Below are 16284 nucleotides of genomic sequence, written 5' to 3'. Positions count from 1 at the left end.
TTGACCCTAAGTCGACCCTTGCTGGATATTCAAGCTACAAACTTAATACTAGCCGTAAAATCAAAAAACAAATTAGTATGTCCTGACTTAAAATTAAGATTGTCACTAGCAAGACTTTTGTCCACAAAAATCTGCAATCAACTCAGCTAATATCTACAAGTCACATCAAATAGAAACTAAAGTATATATTATCAAGACAATGATAACATCTATAATTAAGTAATACTATACAGGCCACCATCATGATGTCTAAAAACATATAAACTGAACACATATAATTATGTACAATTCAGGCCAATTACGAACCATTGTGCTAAAAGAAAAAAATAATAAGGTCAGCATAACCAACAATATATACATATCTATAGACCAAAGCTTGCAAATAGACTTTTTGGTTACTGGTTAGAGTTATGCAGGTATTAGTTATGCAGGGTTTAGTTATGAAGAGTTCAGCTATGTAGGTATTATTTAGTTATATAGATACTATAATACATGAATTATTAACTACTGAATATTATTTGGTTTAAATTAATATATATTATTTACAATTAAATAAACAAAGAGTATAATTTTACCTCATTTTGAATAAAAAGTAAAGAGAAAAAATTCTCCCTCTATAATGGACTTTTATTTTTTTTTCTTTTTGTTATTCTTTTTAATGTTTATGACTTATAAAAATAAAATATTATTAATATATATATATATATATATATATAAAACATATGCGCAGACAAAATATATACTATTCAATTTATAATATTAATATAAATATTTGCATTTGTAATTCAAATGAAAACAAAATAAAAAAATATTGTTCAGTAAAGAAGAAACAAAAACAAAATATAAAATTTTCTTACAAAAATAAATATTTTGCTCTTGGTTTGATACAAAATTAGCCATGGATAGACGGTAAAAAAGGGTAAACTACAACATTAACGGCGATTAATTTTGCACGAGCTCTGCAGCTTAGAAAAAAATGTTCGTGTATTAAGAATTTTTTTTTGTTAAAAAAAAAACAAGTAGTTAGGGAAAGTTCTCAGCGGAGGAAAAAAAAAGGGTTAACGTTTTCAATAAAAAATGATTTAGAAATAAATTAATAGGGGTAAATGTGTAATATATTATTTTAATACATGTATAACTAATATCCGCATAACTTATTCCAGCTTCTGCCCCGCATAACTTATACATAAATTTCCTCATAAGTTATATAAGTATTAATTATGTAAGATTACAAAAACACAACCAAACACCATATAAAATTAATACATTAATAACTTTTTATACAACATTTAGAACTCTACCTACTAAACATTGCATGAGTTAGATTGACTTTTCAACTTAATAAAAAACTTAAAACATGGTAAAACTAATACTACTTTTTATTCATGTACAAAAGTTACTCTTATACAATAATCAAACGGCCCCTAAAAGTAATATATTATGTGGGGAATGGATCCCGACCTACCTATCAACTGAACACGAAAAGTACAATCAACTCTAGAAAAATGGGAGATGACCAATCCATTGGAACTCGACTACTGTATTGAAGAGACCTTGTGTACTTGTTTTTCGAGATTTGTAGGTAAGAATGCGGAAAATAATGTGACGAATATGAAAGGTCATAAATAATTGAGCAATGTTAAAGTCAAAAATAAGATGGGCGTAATGACTTGCTCTTGAATCTAAGCATAACAAAATAATTAAAGAAACTAGCTAATCAAGCCCCTCTAGGTAGGGGTGAGCATGATCTGATATATATTGAATTATCATACCATACTGAAATTTTTAATACCGTAATTTTTATATATTTGTACTTGGTTTGGTGTATGGTCTTGTTTGGGCTCCTATAGCTATATTTGATCCGTCTAGGTTCCCATAACTACACCTTAATTAAGCATACAAAACTCTACTAAGGGTTGGTGATTTCAAATTAGGCATAGAGAATGTTCATAAGTAAGTAGATTAATTTCAATATAGCTCTATGGGCAATCTACGCTTGTCAAGCAATAAATAAAGGGACATTTGTATGTTTGTGACTCAAATTCTTGGACCATAGCTAGTAAGATAGCTACCATAAGCATCAAACAATTCTAATTAATCAATAAGTAAGATGACTTTACAAGCATGCTTCACAATAATGCGTATTTGTATAAGGCCGCTAACAAATAAATGAAACACCCAGCAGGTCATCATCATAACTCAATTGGCAATCACAACGCTACTTACTTGAAGATAAAACTACAATTCTAACTCATTAACTTTATGGGCATCAAGATACGCTTAATGCAAACTATGTAATTTCTACATCAAATTAATTGTTATGTTTCCAATATCAACATTAAATACTAAGCAACTAACTCTAAAGTCCTTTAAAGCATCATCAAGATATCAATAGCCAACTAGAAGGTGACAATTTATCAGAGAAGATTCTTGAATTTTTTCCCGAGTATTTATCCCCTAAAAATTCACTCATCAAAAGAGATTGAAGTATCTGAACATCGATAATTTTCATAAGCAATTGAATCAAATATGAATTATCAGCGATTATTATTGTAAAGAAGTTTATAACTATTAAAATCGATCCAATGATTTATTTATTTTAGAAGTTAATTAGCTAAATACTGCCAAATGAATAAATTGTAAGCTGTCAATTATGTCCATATATAGAATAAATTTTTAATAATTAAATTTTAGAGAAAAGACATAAAGACACCATCGAAGTTGTCCCATATTTACATAAAGACACCTAAACTTTAAAAGTGTCCTATTACACCACTAAACACCTATATATAGTTGTAAATGGGTCATTTTTACCCATTCCGTCGTCTATGTAGTGTGTGTGTTGCTCACTCTCTAGGATAGAATTAACCCGATCCGATCCTTTTTTAAAAGAAAATTTGTCTTCTCCTTTTCATTTCATTTCTCACCTTTTTCCTAAAATCGAACGAAAACACAAGTATTGTTGTTGACGAAAGTGTTGTTGACGATCTCGTTATTGATCGCTGTTGATGTGTATTTGTGAAGATTCTTGGAGATTGAAGGTCTAACAGGTTAGGGTTCTAAAACATATGATAAAAATCTTCACTTTTTTTTATTATTATGATTTGATGGATTATTACAGTGTAGAAGTGTTGGAATCGACCTCCTACAGTTGCCATTGTTAGGATATTTTTGAGTATGTTGCGTAATCGACTTAGTTAGTGTAGGGCATTGTGTTATTGACTTAGTGCGACTGTTAGTGATTAGGGTTTTGTGATTGTGTTTTAGGTTAGGGTTAGATGTTGTCCACTTAGTTCAAATCTTATTATTTGTCTCTTATACATTTGTAGACTTCAATTTGTACATTATCAACTGCTATTGTTAGTCTTTTGTTTTGTTGGTACAGTTAGAGCTAAATGTTAGTGCTTTTTTCTACTTTTGTTAGTTAGTGCTTCTGTTGTTGTTTTTGTTTGTTAGTGATTATGTTTGTTGTGTACAACTTGTTAGAGTTAGTTATTGAAATGTGTGTTTGAATTGTGTTTGTTGTTGCTACATGTTTTTTCAGGATAACTTTTACTCTGATAACTTTAAGATGGTATCATGGGGGGGGGGGGGGGGTAATAGAATTTGATCCACCACCTAAATATATTGGGGGCTAGATGTAGATGTTGATAGGATGTTTTATTTTGAGTTGAGGGGCTACATAAACGAACTAGGACATATAATAGATTATGATTTTTTAATCAAGTGGGATGGGTTATTGGTCCTTGTTGATAATGATAAGGTTATATTTGGCCTTTTCAATATGATAAATAATGGGGATACAATGGAGGTGTATGTTTTTCATGGAGTTAGTGAAGCTAATCTGGCCCCACTTGAATTGGAGTTTGTCCCCCATGTGACTGAAAGTGGGGTAGGTGAAGAATCTTTTAACGAGACTTCTAACCCTGATAATCAGTCTCCTACTTCTACTTTAGCTTCCATCCCTACAACTGGTCTTTCTAAAACTTCTTGCACTCCATTTGAAGCTCAGTCTTCTATTGTGCCTCCACCATCTCCTTCTACTGTGCCTCCTTCTTCTACTGTGCCTCCACCATATCCTTCTACTGTGCCTCCTCTTTCCACTGTGCCTCCCCCATCTACTTTTACTGTGCCTCCTCCTTCCTATGTACCTTCATCTGATTATCCTATAATAGATAATGATCCAACTGATGATGAAGTGAAAGATGAATTATGATCTGAAGGGGATACTAGTGAAGATACTGAGGTTGACAATGATATTCATCAAGAGTATGTAGATATAAGGGAAACCAAGAGGCATTTCAAAAGGTCACAAAGGAGAAGTAGGGGAACTACTTCAGATTAGATTAATGTTAATGAGAAAGGTCCAAATATAGGGTATGATGAGACAAATAATGGTATTAGGGAAAGCTTAGTTGGTAAGCTAGGAGGTGATGAACCTTATTATCTAAGTGATGAAGTTCCTAGATTTGAAATAGATGAAACAGGTTGGGAAGATGGTGAACAGTTGATCAAGTAATGCATAAACCTGATAGAAGAAAGAAAACCACAAATAGAGTTGTGTTTGATACAACTGCTGAAAAGATTGTTTGGGAATTAGGACTGGTTTTTGGAACTGTTGAAGAATTTAGAGTGGCAGTGACAAGATATGCAATCCAAGAACATATTCAAATTGAAAAATATGTAAATAAGCCTGGCAGAGTTAGAGTGAGATATTATAAAGAGAGTTGTCCTTGGTTGTTGTGTGCAAGTAAGGACAGAACTAGTGGAGATTTCATTGTTAAAACATACAACCCTATCCAAAAATGTTTGACATCAACTCATAACTACATGTGCAACTCAAAATTTTTGACCACCAAATACAAAAAAAGAATAACTCAACAGCCAAACATCAACATTGTGTTGTTGCAGGACATTATTAGAAAGGAGTTGGATATTAATGTTGGTAGGACAATAGTGAAAAGATCTAGGACTAGAGTGTTACAAGAGATCATGGATGATCACATTGTGGAATATGGTAGGATTTTTTACTATAGAGATGAAATATTAAGGAGTAAAAATCCAGGTAGTACTTGTATAGTGAAGGTTGGAGAACATTTTGAAACTGGGCAGAATTTTTTTGAAGGATTTTATGTTTGATTCAATGCTTTAAAGAAAACATTTTTTGGAGGTGCTAGGACGTTGATTGGTTTTTATGGGTGTTTTCTCAAAGGTGTGTGTAAAGGCCTGTTGTTAGTGGCAGTTTATAGAGATGGAAACAACTAAATGTTGCCTATTTGCTGGGCAGTTGTGGAGGTTGAGAATCAGTATACCTGGACATGGTTTCTTGAACTAGGGAAGAATGATCTAGAACTTGGAGAAGAGTATCAACTATCCATCATTAGTGTTATACAAAAGGTAATTACTGATATCCATCTTACTATTTTATTGTTGAGTTTTGCATTTTAATTTATTCTTTTTTTGTTATCTTGGTTCGTTAGGGACTAGAAATTATTGTGGATACTTTATTGCCACTTGTTGAACATAGAAAATGTGCAAGACATGTTCTTGCAAATTGGTGAAAAAATTGGAAAGGAGTTGAAAGAAGAAGAGTGTTTTGGAGGACTGTTAAATCCATATTTGAAGTTGAGATGAAGGACAATATAGAGACAATGAGAAAATTAGGATAAGAAGGTTTGAATAATCTTTTATGGTACAATTTGATTACATGGTGCAAGAAGTATTTTGAAGAATATAGCAAATGTGATATATTATATACATGTACTTTTATTTGTTAGTGGTCCAAGAAGTATCAGGCAAGAGAACTGATCCAAGTCAATCAGTTGAACCATCTTCTCAAACACAAGTACTTTTATTTGTTACTTTCAAATGTAAGTTATATGTAGATGTATATGTATTGATATATTAATATACGGTCTACTGAAAGTGATAGAGAAAGAGGCATAGGAAGATCAACAAGAGGAAGAGCAAGTGGCAGAGGTGTTCCAGTTCAATCACATGGAAATGCTACAAATACAGAGGTAATATATCTGATAATTATTCATTGTTAGATAATATAGATATGTTTTAATATTTTGATTTCAAAGTATAAATTGTAAATGGTAGAGGAAGAGGTAAAGGTACAGGCAGAGGAGCAGGAACAGGAAGAGAAATGGCTCAAGAAAGAAATGTGAATGAAGGACTAAGTAGAGGAAGAGGAATGACTCAACAAAGTCAAACTAAATCTGAAGCAAACTGCAGTAGGAGAGGCCTAGGAAAAGGGAAGAGACCAGTAGAACATGACGACACCAGTGGAGGACAAACAAGACCTTTTAAAAGGCCAAGAATGGTAGATGTTGGCATATACCAAGCTGAAGATGGATCTCAATGTAAGTTTACAACTCTCAATGCAAGTTTACAATTGTCAATGTAAAATTAATTGTCTAATATTTGAGTGTGTATTTATTTGACTAACCAGCCTGGATTTCCAAGTAGAAGAGTCATCAATATTGGTACAAGAGTTACAAAGAGGCCTGATGTTGTTACTGGTGATATTGGCTACACACCAGTATGTGGATTCAAATGGAAGGGGAAGACAACTATTACCAGTAGCAACCTGGAAAGAATGAAGGCTGAAAAAGTTATCCAAAGTAGATTTGTAGCTGCTGCTAATGCTGCTAATAGCCAAGGCCAAACAACTTCAAGTAGGAAAACTTCTGTGGCATGGGAGTAGGGCATTTTGATGTTGTCTTGTTCATTTTGACAAACAAAATTTACCTATGCATATTTTTGTGTTGTTTTTTGTTGGAAACAAACTCAGTTTTGTGTGTAACCAAACAAACTTGAATGGTTGGAATCAAACTCGATTATGAAGTCTTCTTTTTAGTCAATTTTGATGTTGCCTTTTAAATTTTAATTGACATATTTGTGAAGTTTCTCAAATTGTTGCCACGATAATATAGATAAAAGAACCAAATACATTAACAAATTGTTCAAATCATAGCAATTTTGACAATAAAGAACAATAATAACTTGAACATTCAACAACTTATATCCTTCAAGTTACACACACCTACAACTAGCAAGATCAAGACAATTAGCTTCTAGGTACACACATCTATAATTTCAAAAATTTGAAAGTAACTAAAGATGTCTATGGCAATTTTGGTTGCACACACCTACAACTTTCATCGTTCACATTCTTGGTTAGACTTAAACATAGAAAACACACAATAATGATCAAGACGATTAGTTTAAAGTTACAATATTTACCCTTCTTTTTCTCCTTCATCGTGACTTGTTTACTTTCAACACGACTTTCATAAGATGTCAATACTTCTTCCAACTCCTTAATTATCTTTGCTAATCTCGGAGTAACATACTTGGATCGTATATCAACTTCTTCTCGATACCTGTATCTAAAGAAGTTGCACGCATCCTCCAAAAATACGCAAAAAACACAAATTAAAGAAAAATACATAAACAAAAGATCTCCATAAAAGAATTAGTAAACATACACGCTAACGTGGACAAGACCAAAATCTTCGAGCTGGATTATGCTTCGACCATGAAGTTTGCATTGATAGTAAGTCACTATGTTTGCATCGCAATTTCACTCGCAACATCGGATCATTCTCATCATTACAAAAACGATTCAACATCGCATTTGACATTTTCAGTCAAAAACTAATCACATAATTGAGATGAAATTCAACCATAAAAAATTTCAAATTAACGTTTCTACTGGGAATTAAAAGATAAAAGATGAATTCCTACCTTATTTTCTTGAGGAAGATGTTGAAGTCGTCAAACAGAGAACACCCACATTGTTCTTGCCATGGAAATCAAAATATTAGGGCTATCAACGACTATTTTTGAGTTTAAATTGGAGAAGATGACATAAATTGATTAAATAATTAATATTAAAGAAAGAAAATGACATGTGACTGTTTTAAACTGGTAAATGAAAATGAAAAATGATTCATGACGCGCTTAACGTGTGTATAAACAAACCAGACGAGTTAATGGATAAAAATAGCTCATTTATAACAATATATAGTTGTTTAGTGAGGTGATAGGATACTTTAAAAATTTAGATGTCTTTATACAAATATAAAATAACTTTAATGATATTTTATATCTTCTCTCTAAATTTTAATTAATTTCTTAAAATTGTAAAAAGTCAGTTGCATGGAGAACATGAGGAATGGAGTGTAAAGAAAAAAGGGAAATCACTGGCTGTCACAAGCTTTGAGAAGAAATAGGCGAATATAATATATATAACCAAAAAAAAAAAAAAAGGAAAAACGAAGCCTTCAGAAGTGTTGTCATTATTTTTGTTCTCACTTGCACTCCCTCTCTCTGTGTACCTTCCGCATCGAGAAGGGAGCAAAAGCAAAGGAAGAAAAAACAATGGCTTCTCCGGTGACACTTCCGATCTCCAGTCCACAATCTGCGGCTACTGCCGGATCTCAATCTCAGGCACCTATATCAACTCCCGCATTCCGTTCATTCATTTCCCGTCTTTCATCTTCGATCCGTCAAGGTTTCGCTCAACGCCGCCCTTGGTTGGAACTTCTCGATCGCACATCATTTGCCCGTCCTGACTCCGTCGCTGAAGCAGCTTCTCGCATCCGCAAAAACTTCTCCTATTTTCGCGTCAATTATGTTACCCTACTTGCTGGCGTACTTGCTCTTTCCCTTCTATCTCATCCTTTTTCTCTCCTTGTCCTTCTTGCTCTCCTCGGTGGATGGTTTTTTCTCTATTTGTTTAGACCTTCAGATCAGCCCGTTGTTATCTTTGGCCGTACTTTCTCTGATCGTGAAACGTTGGGGATATTAGTTGTATTCACCATTGTTGTGGTGTTCCTCACTAGTGTTGGATCCCTGCTTATCTCTGCTCTTCTTGTTGGATTGGCTATTGTTTCTGCTCATGGAGCTTTTAGGGTTCCTGAAGATTTGTTCCTTGATGATCAAGAGCCTGCCAACGCTGGATTCCTTTCGTTCCTCGGTGGTGCTGCTTCATCTGCCGCCGCTGCCGCTGCGCCGGCTGTTGCTGCTCGTGTGTAGTTGGATCCATTTGATTTGATGACATGATATGAGGTTGGTTTGGAGCTTCTATATTTGATGTGAATCAGTTATTCAAACTGTAATATTCTTGGTAGAGAAGAAGTAGTTTCTGCGTTGGATTTTGCAGAAAATATTTAGAAATTTTTTATCCAGATTATAGATCTTGATTGGATCTGTAATTTCCTACTTTTAGATCTGTATTTAACTCTTTACTTCGTTTGCTACTATATTTTAATTCATGTTTATCTGTAAGTTGGTGTCTCAAATGTTAAATTTACGTAATAGTTTGCCTTATGTGTCGATTTCTACACTGAAAATTGATAATGACTTTCGTTCTGCTCCTGCTTATAGTTCTTAGATTTTGCTTTACACGATTTTGTATTTTTTTGTTGGTTTGTGAGCATCTCTGCTACATGTCATCGGAGGAGGGGAATGTGAGATGTTTAAGATGATCCTGTGTGGAGTTATGCTGGAATGAGAAGAAGAGATTGAGATGAGGGAGAAACAATATGTGAGCACTGACCTCTTTATTTTATCAGTGAAAGTATTATGTGAACACTAACCTCTTAAGGAAGATTATGTTTTGGTAACACTAGTTTTCTTCACTTCTATCGTAATGTTTGTTTGCAGATAGATAAGTCGTTTCTAAACTGTTTAGCCTAATCAATTTTCTCAGTAATGTGAAGTTTTAAGGGTTGTCTTTCATTGTGGATAAATTAGCTATAAAGGTAGAGTGTTTTGAGAGCGACCCCGATGTCTTTGAGTCAGTTTTGTATGAGTTTATTTCTTCATGAATTTCAGATTGATCTGTTTCTATGACCAGCTGGCTGTATTTAGAAAAGTTAAATGATTGTTATTGTTCTTGCTGCATGGTTAAAAAGTGCTTGGTTGATAGCATCTATTTACCATTTAGTCGTGTGACATTGAGACAGGGAAAGCATTCAGTCTCTAAAAAGGCAGCACATGGTTGGTTATTATTTTTCTAGTGTCAATTTATTTTATGTGAAACCCCAAAATGTTACAAGAGTTGCGAAGCCAGGTTAGAATACAGGACATTATTAGCATCAGATGCAACGTTCTCAATAACAAGTAGATGGGTTAAACAATAGATGAGGTATATTGTCTCTTGTAGCAATGTCTACCGTATAATGATCAGCAGTTGCTTCTTAATAAAGCTTTACGAATATCTTGTCCGAAGGGGAGCAAAAGTATAAAAAGGTAAGAAAGAGGTGCATTATGTTCCTATTATACCTACTGGCAAAATGAATAACTTTTAGGGTTGTATAAAATAGAGGTTTAGGAACCGTGGGTAGCTTCTTGATTTTGGAAATGCTTTGTGTGACGTTGTGGTTACTTTGTTAAGTGTCTCAAAGCTATGAAACTAAGTTTTCTTTGAGTATGATATTAGTTTTTTGATATTGTATTTCAACTCTTTTTTTGATATAAATGAGTTGATGACCAACTTGCTAACTATTAAGAGCATCTAGGATTATTATCAAGTGTCAGTATACCATTCTTCAATAGAAGTTGTCTGCCTCATGCATGTGAGTGGTCCAGCAATGAGATCTTACGTTTTTTTTTTGGCGGGGTTAATAGAATTCTTTTGTTATTCATTGATGTAGTAGCTCTGGGTTTGTACCCAAAAAAAAAAAAAGAAGATCAAAACTCAGCTTCTGTACACAACTTTATGGGTGGAGCTGAGGGGACATGCTAGTATTTACATGTTACATTTTACACCAAAATATGTAGCTAGAAGTCGATGGTATTCTAATCTGTGCTGGCTCAAACATGAGTTTCCAATCTTTCTATGTAATCCACCAAATACAAAGCTGGAATGGTATCTCAGATTCTTCTTCTACCTTTTGCCAACATGCTTTAACCTGTCCAGCAGGAAAGCAAATCTTTGACTCAGCTTTGCAAAATAGGGAAACCACTGGTCCACACAGAAACAAATGGTTAGCCTCTATCTCAATTTCACACTTGTAATGTCTACCTCATAAAATCAAACCCCTTACCTGTACCTCCTTGAGTCAGGATCGCTTTCTAGCCAAAAGAAGCACGCGGTGACTTTTCTTGCGACTCAATAGGACATGAAAACTTTTCCAATTGTGAACTAACCAAGATATTGCTTCCAATTCCAGATAGTTGTGGTTCAACGAGCAACTTACAGTTGGTTCATTGTCTGTTGTGCACTGTGCTAACTTGTTTCTGCCAAAAGACGGAACAGTTCAGATTGTACAGATGATGCATGGTGCTAGAACAATTAGTGATGTTCATATGGAGTTGACTAATGCAAACACTTGTAGATCCTGCAAAGTTTTATTCCTGAGCATGTCACTCCAGAGATGATGCTGCATTGTAGATTATTGAGCATTAGATTCTAATAGGTAGGTAGATAGAACTTACAGGTAGCAAAGACTTGAAGGAGATGAAGCACATGTAGAATATGTTGGTTTGATTGGGTATTATATCATACTGTAGTAAAAATGGAAAAGAAAAGGATGAGCTAAAATGTTCTATTTATCAGTTGAAAGGCAGATTTGAAGCATTTGAGGCAGTATGTTTTCTAGAGGAGTAAAATTTGAATGTGAAGGTATGGCCAACCCTTTTTCATATCATATTTCAAGAAACCTCTTCTTGTTGTATATTTACTTTGTTCTTCTTTCCTAATTTTAATTTGCTAGTGTATACTATATCAACACATTCAAAACTATGGCTTGGATAATAATATTCTTTTGCTTCTTTAGCTATATATATATAGCTATGTATGGCGTTTGAATGTGAAGGTATGGCTTTTTTCTTGCCTTTTTCCTTTTGTTTTACAACATGTTTCGTTCAATATTATAAGAAAAAATTTTAAAAAGAGGAGATATAAGGAAATAAAAAATATTATAGAATTAATTATTGACAGATTTGTGGAAGGCAAATGATAAAATGAGACGAAATTAAGGAATGAAATTTTTATTTATATAGGAAACGTGTACTGTTGTTTTATAATTTATTGATTTATTTTTTATTTATTTTGTTTTGTAAAATTTTTATTGCTATGTTGATAAAATAATAAGTCAAATTATTACTATATAAGGAGTTATTTAGGTGATTAAATTGTATATTTTGAGTTTTTGAGCCTATACCAAGCTAATGTTGTGTCTACTATCATTAATTTTTTCCCTCATAAATTGCAGCTGGAAAAGTAATAGTGATATTTAAAATGCAAAATTTATTACTGCACTAGTACATATTTAGAAGATTTTTTTCTACTTTTTAATATCAATAATAGAAAATAATTTGCAGCTTGTAAATACATAAAAATGACAAGATCACTGGTTGTATATAATTATATCTTCTGCAATTATCATCATATCATGTGTGATGTGGCAAATTTTAACAAATCTCAGCAAAATAAACGGTTTGTCCCGCACCATTATAAGAATCAAGATAAGAAATTAATAAAATCAGTCACACCTTAGAAACAAGTAGCATAGGGAAATCATTTGGTGCTCTATGTCTATGTCAATATGAGCTAGCTCATCTTATTTGGGCTAATTCATACATGCTTCGACATTTTACGGGTCAAGCCGGGTTAACACACTTTTGGTGTGGGCCAAAAAACGATAGGCTCAACCCACAAGTATGTGGGCTACAGACTTGCCGGGCCAGTCCACTTTTTTTTAAAAATATATTATTTTTAGAATTATTAAATTAAATTATAAATTATAATTAAAATATATATTATCATAAATATCGACAAAATAATATTACATGAGGTTAATGTTACTATTTTTAATCAAATCCATATATAAAATTATCTTTATAATATCTATTAAGTTTTTTTTCAAGTAAAAGTATAAATATATAAATAGAAATATTAACCTAATTGTTTTGAGTTTGGACTCTATTTAATTTTAAATTTTAATATATTATATTATATTTTTTAATTAATTTTTATTGGCCCACGGGCCGGCTCTACCTATATTTATCAAGCCCCACAAATCAGCAGACTTATTCAGGCCGGGCTAAAAAACTCTTGTCTCAAATGGGCTCCAAAAATCGTTGTCCAACCCTATAAAATCCCGGGTTAGGCCAGGTTGGCCCAATAGGCCTAGCCCATATTGACGGCTCTAGTGTTGTACGTTATTTCAATTCCTTCCGTTTGATTTGAGTTTCATATCGATAATGTGTTATAAAATAATAAATTAAAAAGAAAAATATTATAGGAAAAAATATAATGAAATTAACAAGAACAATTTTCATATATATCAAACATAAAAATTACATTTGTATATTGTAAAGATAGTTTGCATAATTGTGTTTCATAACAAATTTTATGTTTGCTATGTCTATTAATTTGTATATTTTCGCTATACATATACCAAAAAAAAAAAATCGTATAATCTGTTTCAGTATACATATACAAAAGAATTAGTTGTACAATCTTTGTTTATATAAAGCGAGAAAAAGATAAAGACAAGAAAATTGGACAGGGGAAGATCCGTACTTGTATAATTACAAGTGTATAGGAGAAAAATACATGTATTTGTATATATAATTTTTTTCTCGTTTTATAGAAACACAAACACAATTTATACATTTGTGTTTGTAAAAAGTGAGAGAAGCGATATCTGGGAGAGTGGCGAGCGATCTGGGAGAGGAGAGAGGGGAACGAAAAGATACGTATATATACAATTTTTTCTCTCGCTTTATACAAACACAAATACATTTTATATATTTGTGTTTGGATAAAGTGAGAGAGGCAGGAGAGACAACCCAACGAGAAACGAGAGTGGCGAGCGAGAAATTCACGGAGAGAGACAAAACGACAACAATTTGCTACGAGTTACAATTAAATCAAACTATAGTTATAACATTTAATTTAGGGATAATGAACAAGTACCCCCTCAACCTATGTCTGAAATCTCAGAGACACAGTTATACTATACTAAGGTCCTACTAACCCTCTTGAACTTATTTTATTAATAATTTTCTATTCTTTTTTGGCTTATGTGGCACTATCTTGTGGGCCCAATAATAGTTGACATTTTTTTTAAAATTAGTACCACGTAGGCCGAAAAGGAATAGAAAATTATTTATAAAATAAATTCAAGGGATAATAGGTTTTTAGTATAGTATAAGTGTGTCTCAGTGATTTCAAAAATATGTTAAGAGGTACTTGTGCATTTTTCCTTTAATCTATATATATATTATTACTATTATTTTCGATTTTTAAAAAACTTGGGCAATGTGTAATTAAACTTTCTAAAATGGTCACCTTTTTGGTACATTTCCAAAAGCTACTTTTATCGGCACATTTAACTCAAAAATGAATTTTCATTTCGGTCCATTGAAGTTAAATTGTTGGAAAAGTTCTGGATGAACAGATTGTATAAAATGTACTAATGAGAAAGTAATAATAAATTAGTACTACTCTTTAAATTTATGAGGTTTAGCTACCTTTTTAATTTGTTTATGAAAAACTATTTCATTTTCAATTACCTTGATATTTTTTACTTTTAAGATTCATTCTAATATATTATTAACATATAGTAACTCAAAATAGATTAATTACGCTTTATAACTATAGTTTGCTATTACAATTCGTAAATATATGTTATAGGAAGGAGAGTGACAAGTGAGACTGAGAGAGGGCGTAGAGAGGCAAGCGAGAAAGGACAAAGAGTGAAAGAAATTAAAGGTGAATTGGTTATGTATATCAGTTAGATAATTATTTATTATAAATATGTATTTGTATATTTAGCGAGCGAGTTTGGGAGAGGCAGGAGCGAAGCGAGCGAGAATGAGAAAGGGAGGCGAGAGACAAGCGAGAGAGAGCAATTATTTGTATAATTCGCAGGTACGTTTGTATAATTCACGTGTTTTGAGTAATTTAATGTGTGGAATTATTCAAATATGATAAAATTTGAAATGATTAATTGATACTAACATAAACATAATAACTTTAAACGATTATACAAATTACATTATATAAATTATACTATACAAAATTTGAAAACTACTCGTTTATACAAGAGAAATACATCAAATTTTCCCTGAACTTGGCATCAAAACTTATTTTAGTACTTTAACTATACGAACTTTTAAATACCCTCCTTAACAATTTTAAAGTGATTAAATACCACTCTAAGAGCTAAAGTGGCAAAGTGAGTGTACTCACTCTCCTTAAAGCGCGTGAAATAATAAAAAGTTAAAAATATTGAATGGTTATACTCACTCTCCTTAAAGCGCGTGAAATAATAAAAAGTAAAAAATATTGAATGGTTATATCATACACATCATGCCATTTTTTTTATTGACCAATATATAAATAATATTTTTTAATTTTTTTACAAGTTAAATTTTTTTAAAAAAGTGAAATTTCTTGTGCAAAGGTAGATGTATTTGTGGGTTCAATTTTTTTTTTAAAAAAAATATTTTTATTTTTTCTTTATTTAGTCGTCTTCCTAAAATGTTTTTTTCTCCATTAAAACACTTCTAATACATTTCTTCTTTCTATATTAGTCATTTTTCCTTCAAGTTCATCTCTTACCTCACTAACTATTCGTCAATCCACATTCCACAGAACCCAACACCTAATTCATATTATTGGATATGAATTTCTTGAATTTGAAGTTACTCATTTTAAATTCTAGATGCAAAAAAATGTGGGTCTATCACTTTCTTATTCAACCTTCACTTTTCATTTTAATTTTTAAGAAAAAAAAATACTTTCAGAAAATGTCATTCTCAGATGATAGATTTGTAGGAGAGAGTTCGAAGAAAAAAAAGTACGCATGCTTTTTTTAAAAAAAAATAGTGAATGCCGAAGAAGAAAACAACAATTGAAGGTCAAAAATGCTCGGGAAGAAGAAGAAAGAGGGGAAGAGGGGGGATGTAGAAGAGAGAGGGTGGAAGAAGGTGGAACAATTTTGATTTTAAAATGTAAATGTTAATTGATTAGTGTAATGAATTTAAAAAAAATATTTAATAAAAATGATAAATAAGCAAAAAAATAATTAAAAATTAATGACAAGGTGTTGACATGACTGTGACGCTTACATTACTAATATGTGGCAGGTGAAAGTAGTATTCTACTATCAGAGTTGTATTTAATTCACTTAAAAAATGTTACTATTTTTAATCAAATTCATAAATAAAATTATCTTTATAATATTTATTAAGTCTTTTTCAAGTAAAAGTATAAATATATAAATAGAAATATTAACCTAATTGTTTTGAGTT

The 16284-nt window shown here is 32.0% G+C and overlaps 2 protein-coding genes across 2 annotated transcripts; both read left to right on the top strand.

The window, feature by feature from the left end:
• The first annotated feature begins 3805 nt into the window (after positions 1-3805).
• On the top strand, positions 3806-4216 carry LOC104647989 (allergen Asp f 7 homolog). Its single transcript, XM_010323983.1, has one exon. It carries the CDS (start codon positions 3806-3808, stop codon positions 4214-4216), a length of 411 nt encoding a protein of 136 aa, XP_010322285.1.
• Positions 4217-8130: 3914 nt separating this feature from the next.
• On the top strand, positions 8131-9300 carry LOC101263325 (PRA1 family protein B3). Its single transcript, XM_004240840.5, has one exon. It carries the CDS (start codon positions 8392-8394, stop codon positions 9046-9048), a length of 657 nt encoding a protein of 218 aa, XP_004240888.1. The 5' UTR covers positions 8131-8391; the 3' UTR covers positions 9049-9300.
• Positions 9301-16284: the final 6984 nt, after the last annotated feature.

This window comes from Solanum lycopersicum, chromosome 6 (genome assembly GCF_036512215.1).
Source record: "Solanum lycopersicum chromosome 6, SLM_r2.1".
In the NCBI taxonomy this organism is placed as follows: Eukaryota; Viridiplantae; Streptophyta; class Magnoliopsida; order Solanales; family Solanaceae; genus Solanum; species Solanum lycopersicum.
The sequence above is the reverse complement of the archived record's forward strand: the minus strand, read 5'-3'. Positions and strand labels throughout refer to the sequence as shown.

What these genes read in the sequence shown, in the direction of transcription:
- LOC104647989 (XM_010323983.1), top strand. Translation starts at nt 3,806, where the DNA reads ATGGAGGTGTATGTTTTTCATGGAGTTAGTGAAGCTAATCTGGCCCCA.
- LOC101263325 (XM_004240840.5), top strand. Translation starts at nt 8,392, where the DNA reads ATGGCTTCTCCGGTGACACTTCCGATCTCCAGTCCACAATCTGCGGCT.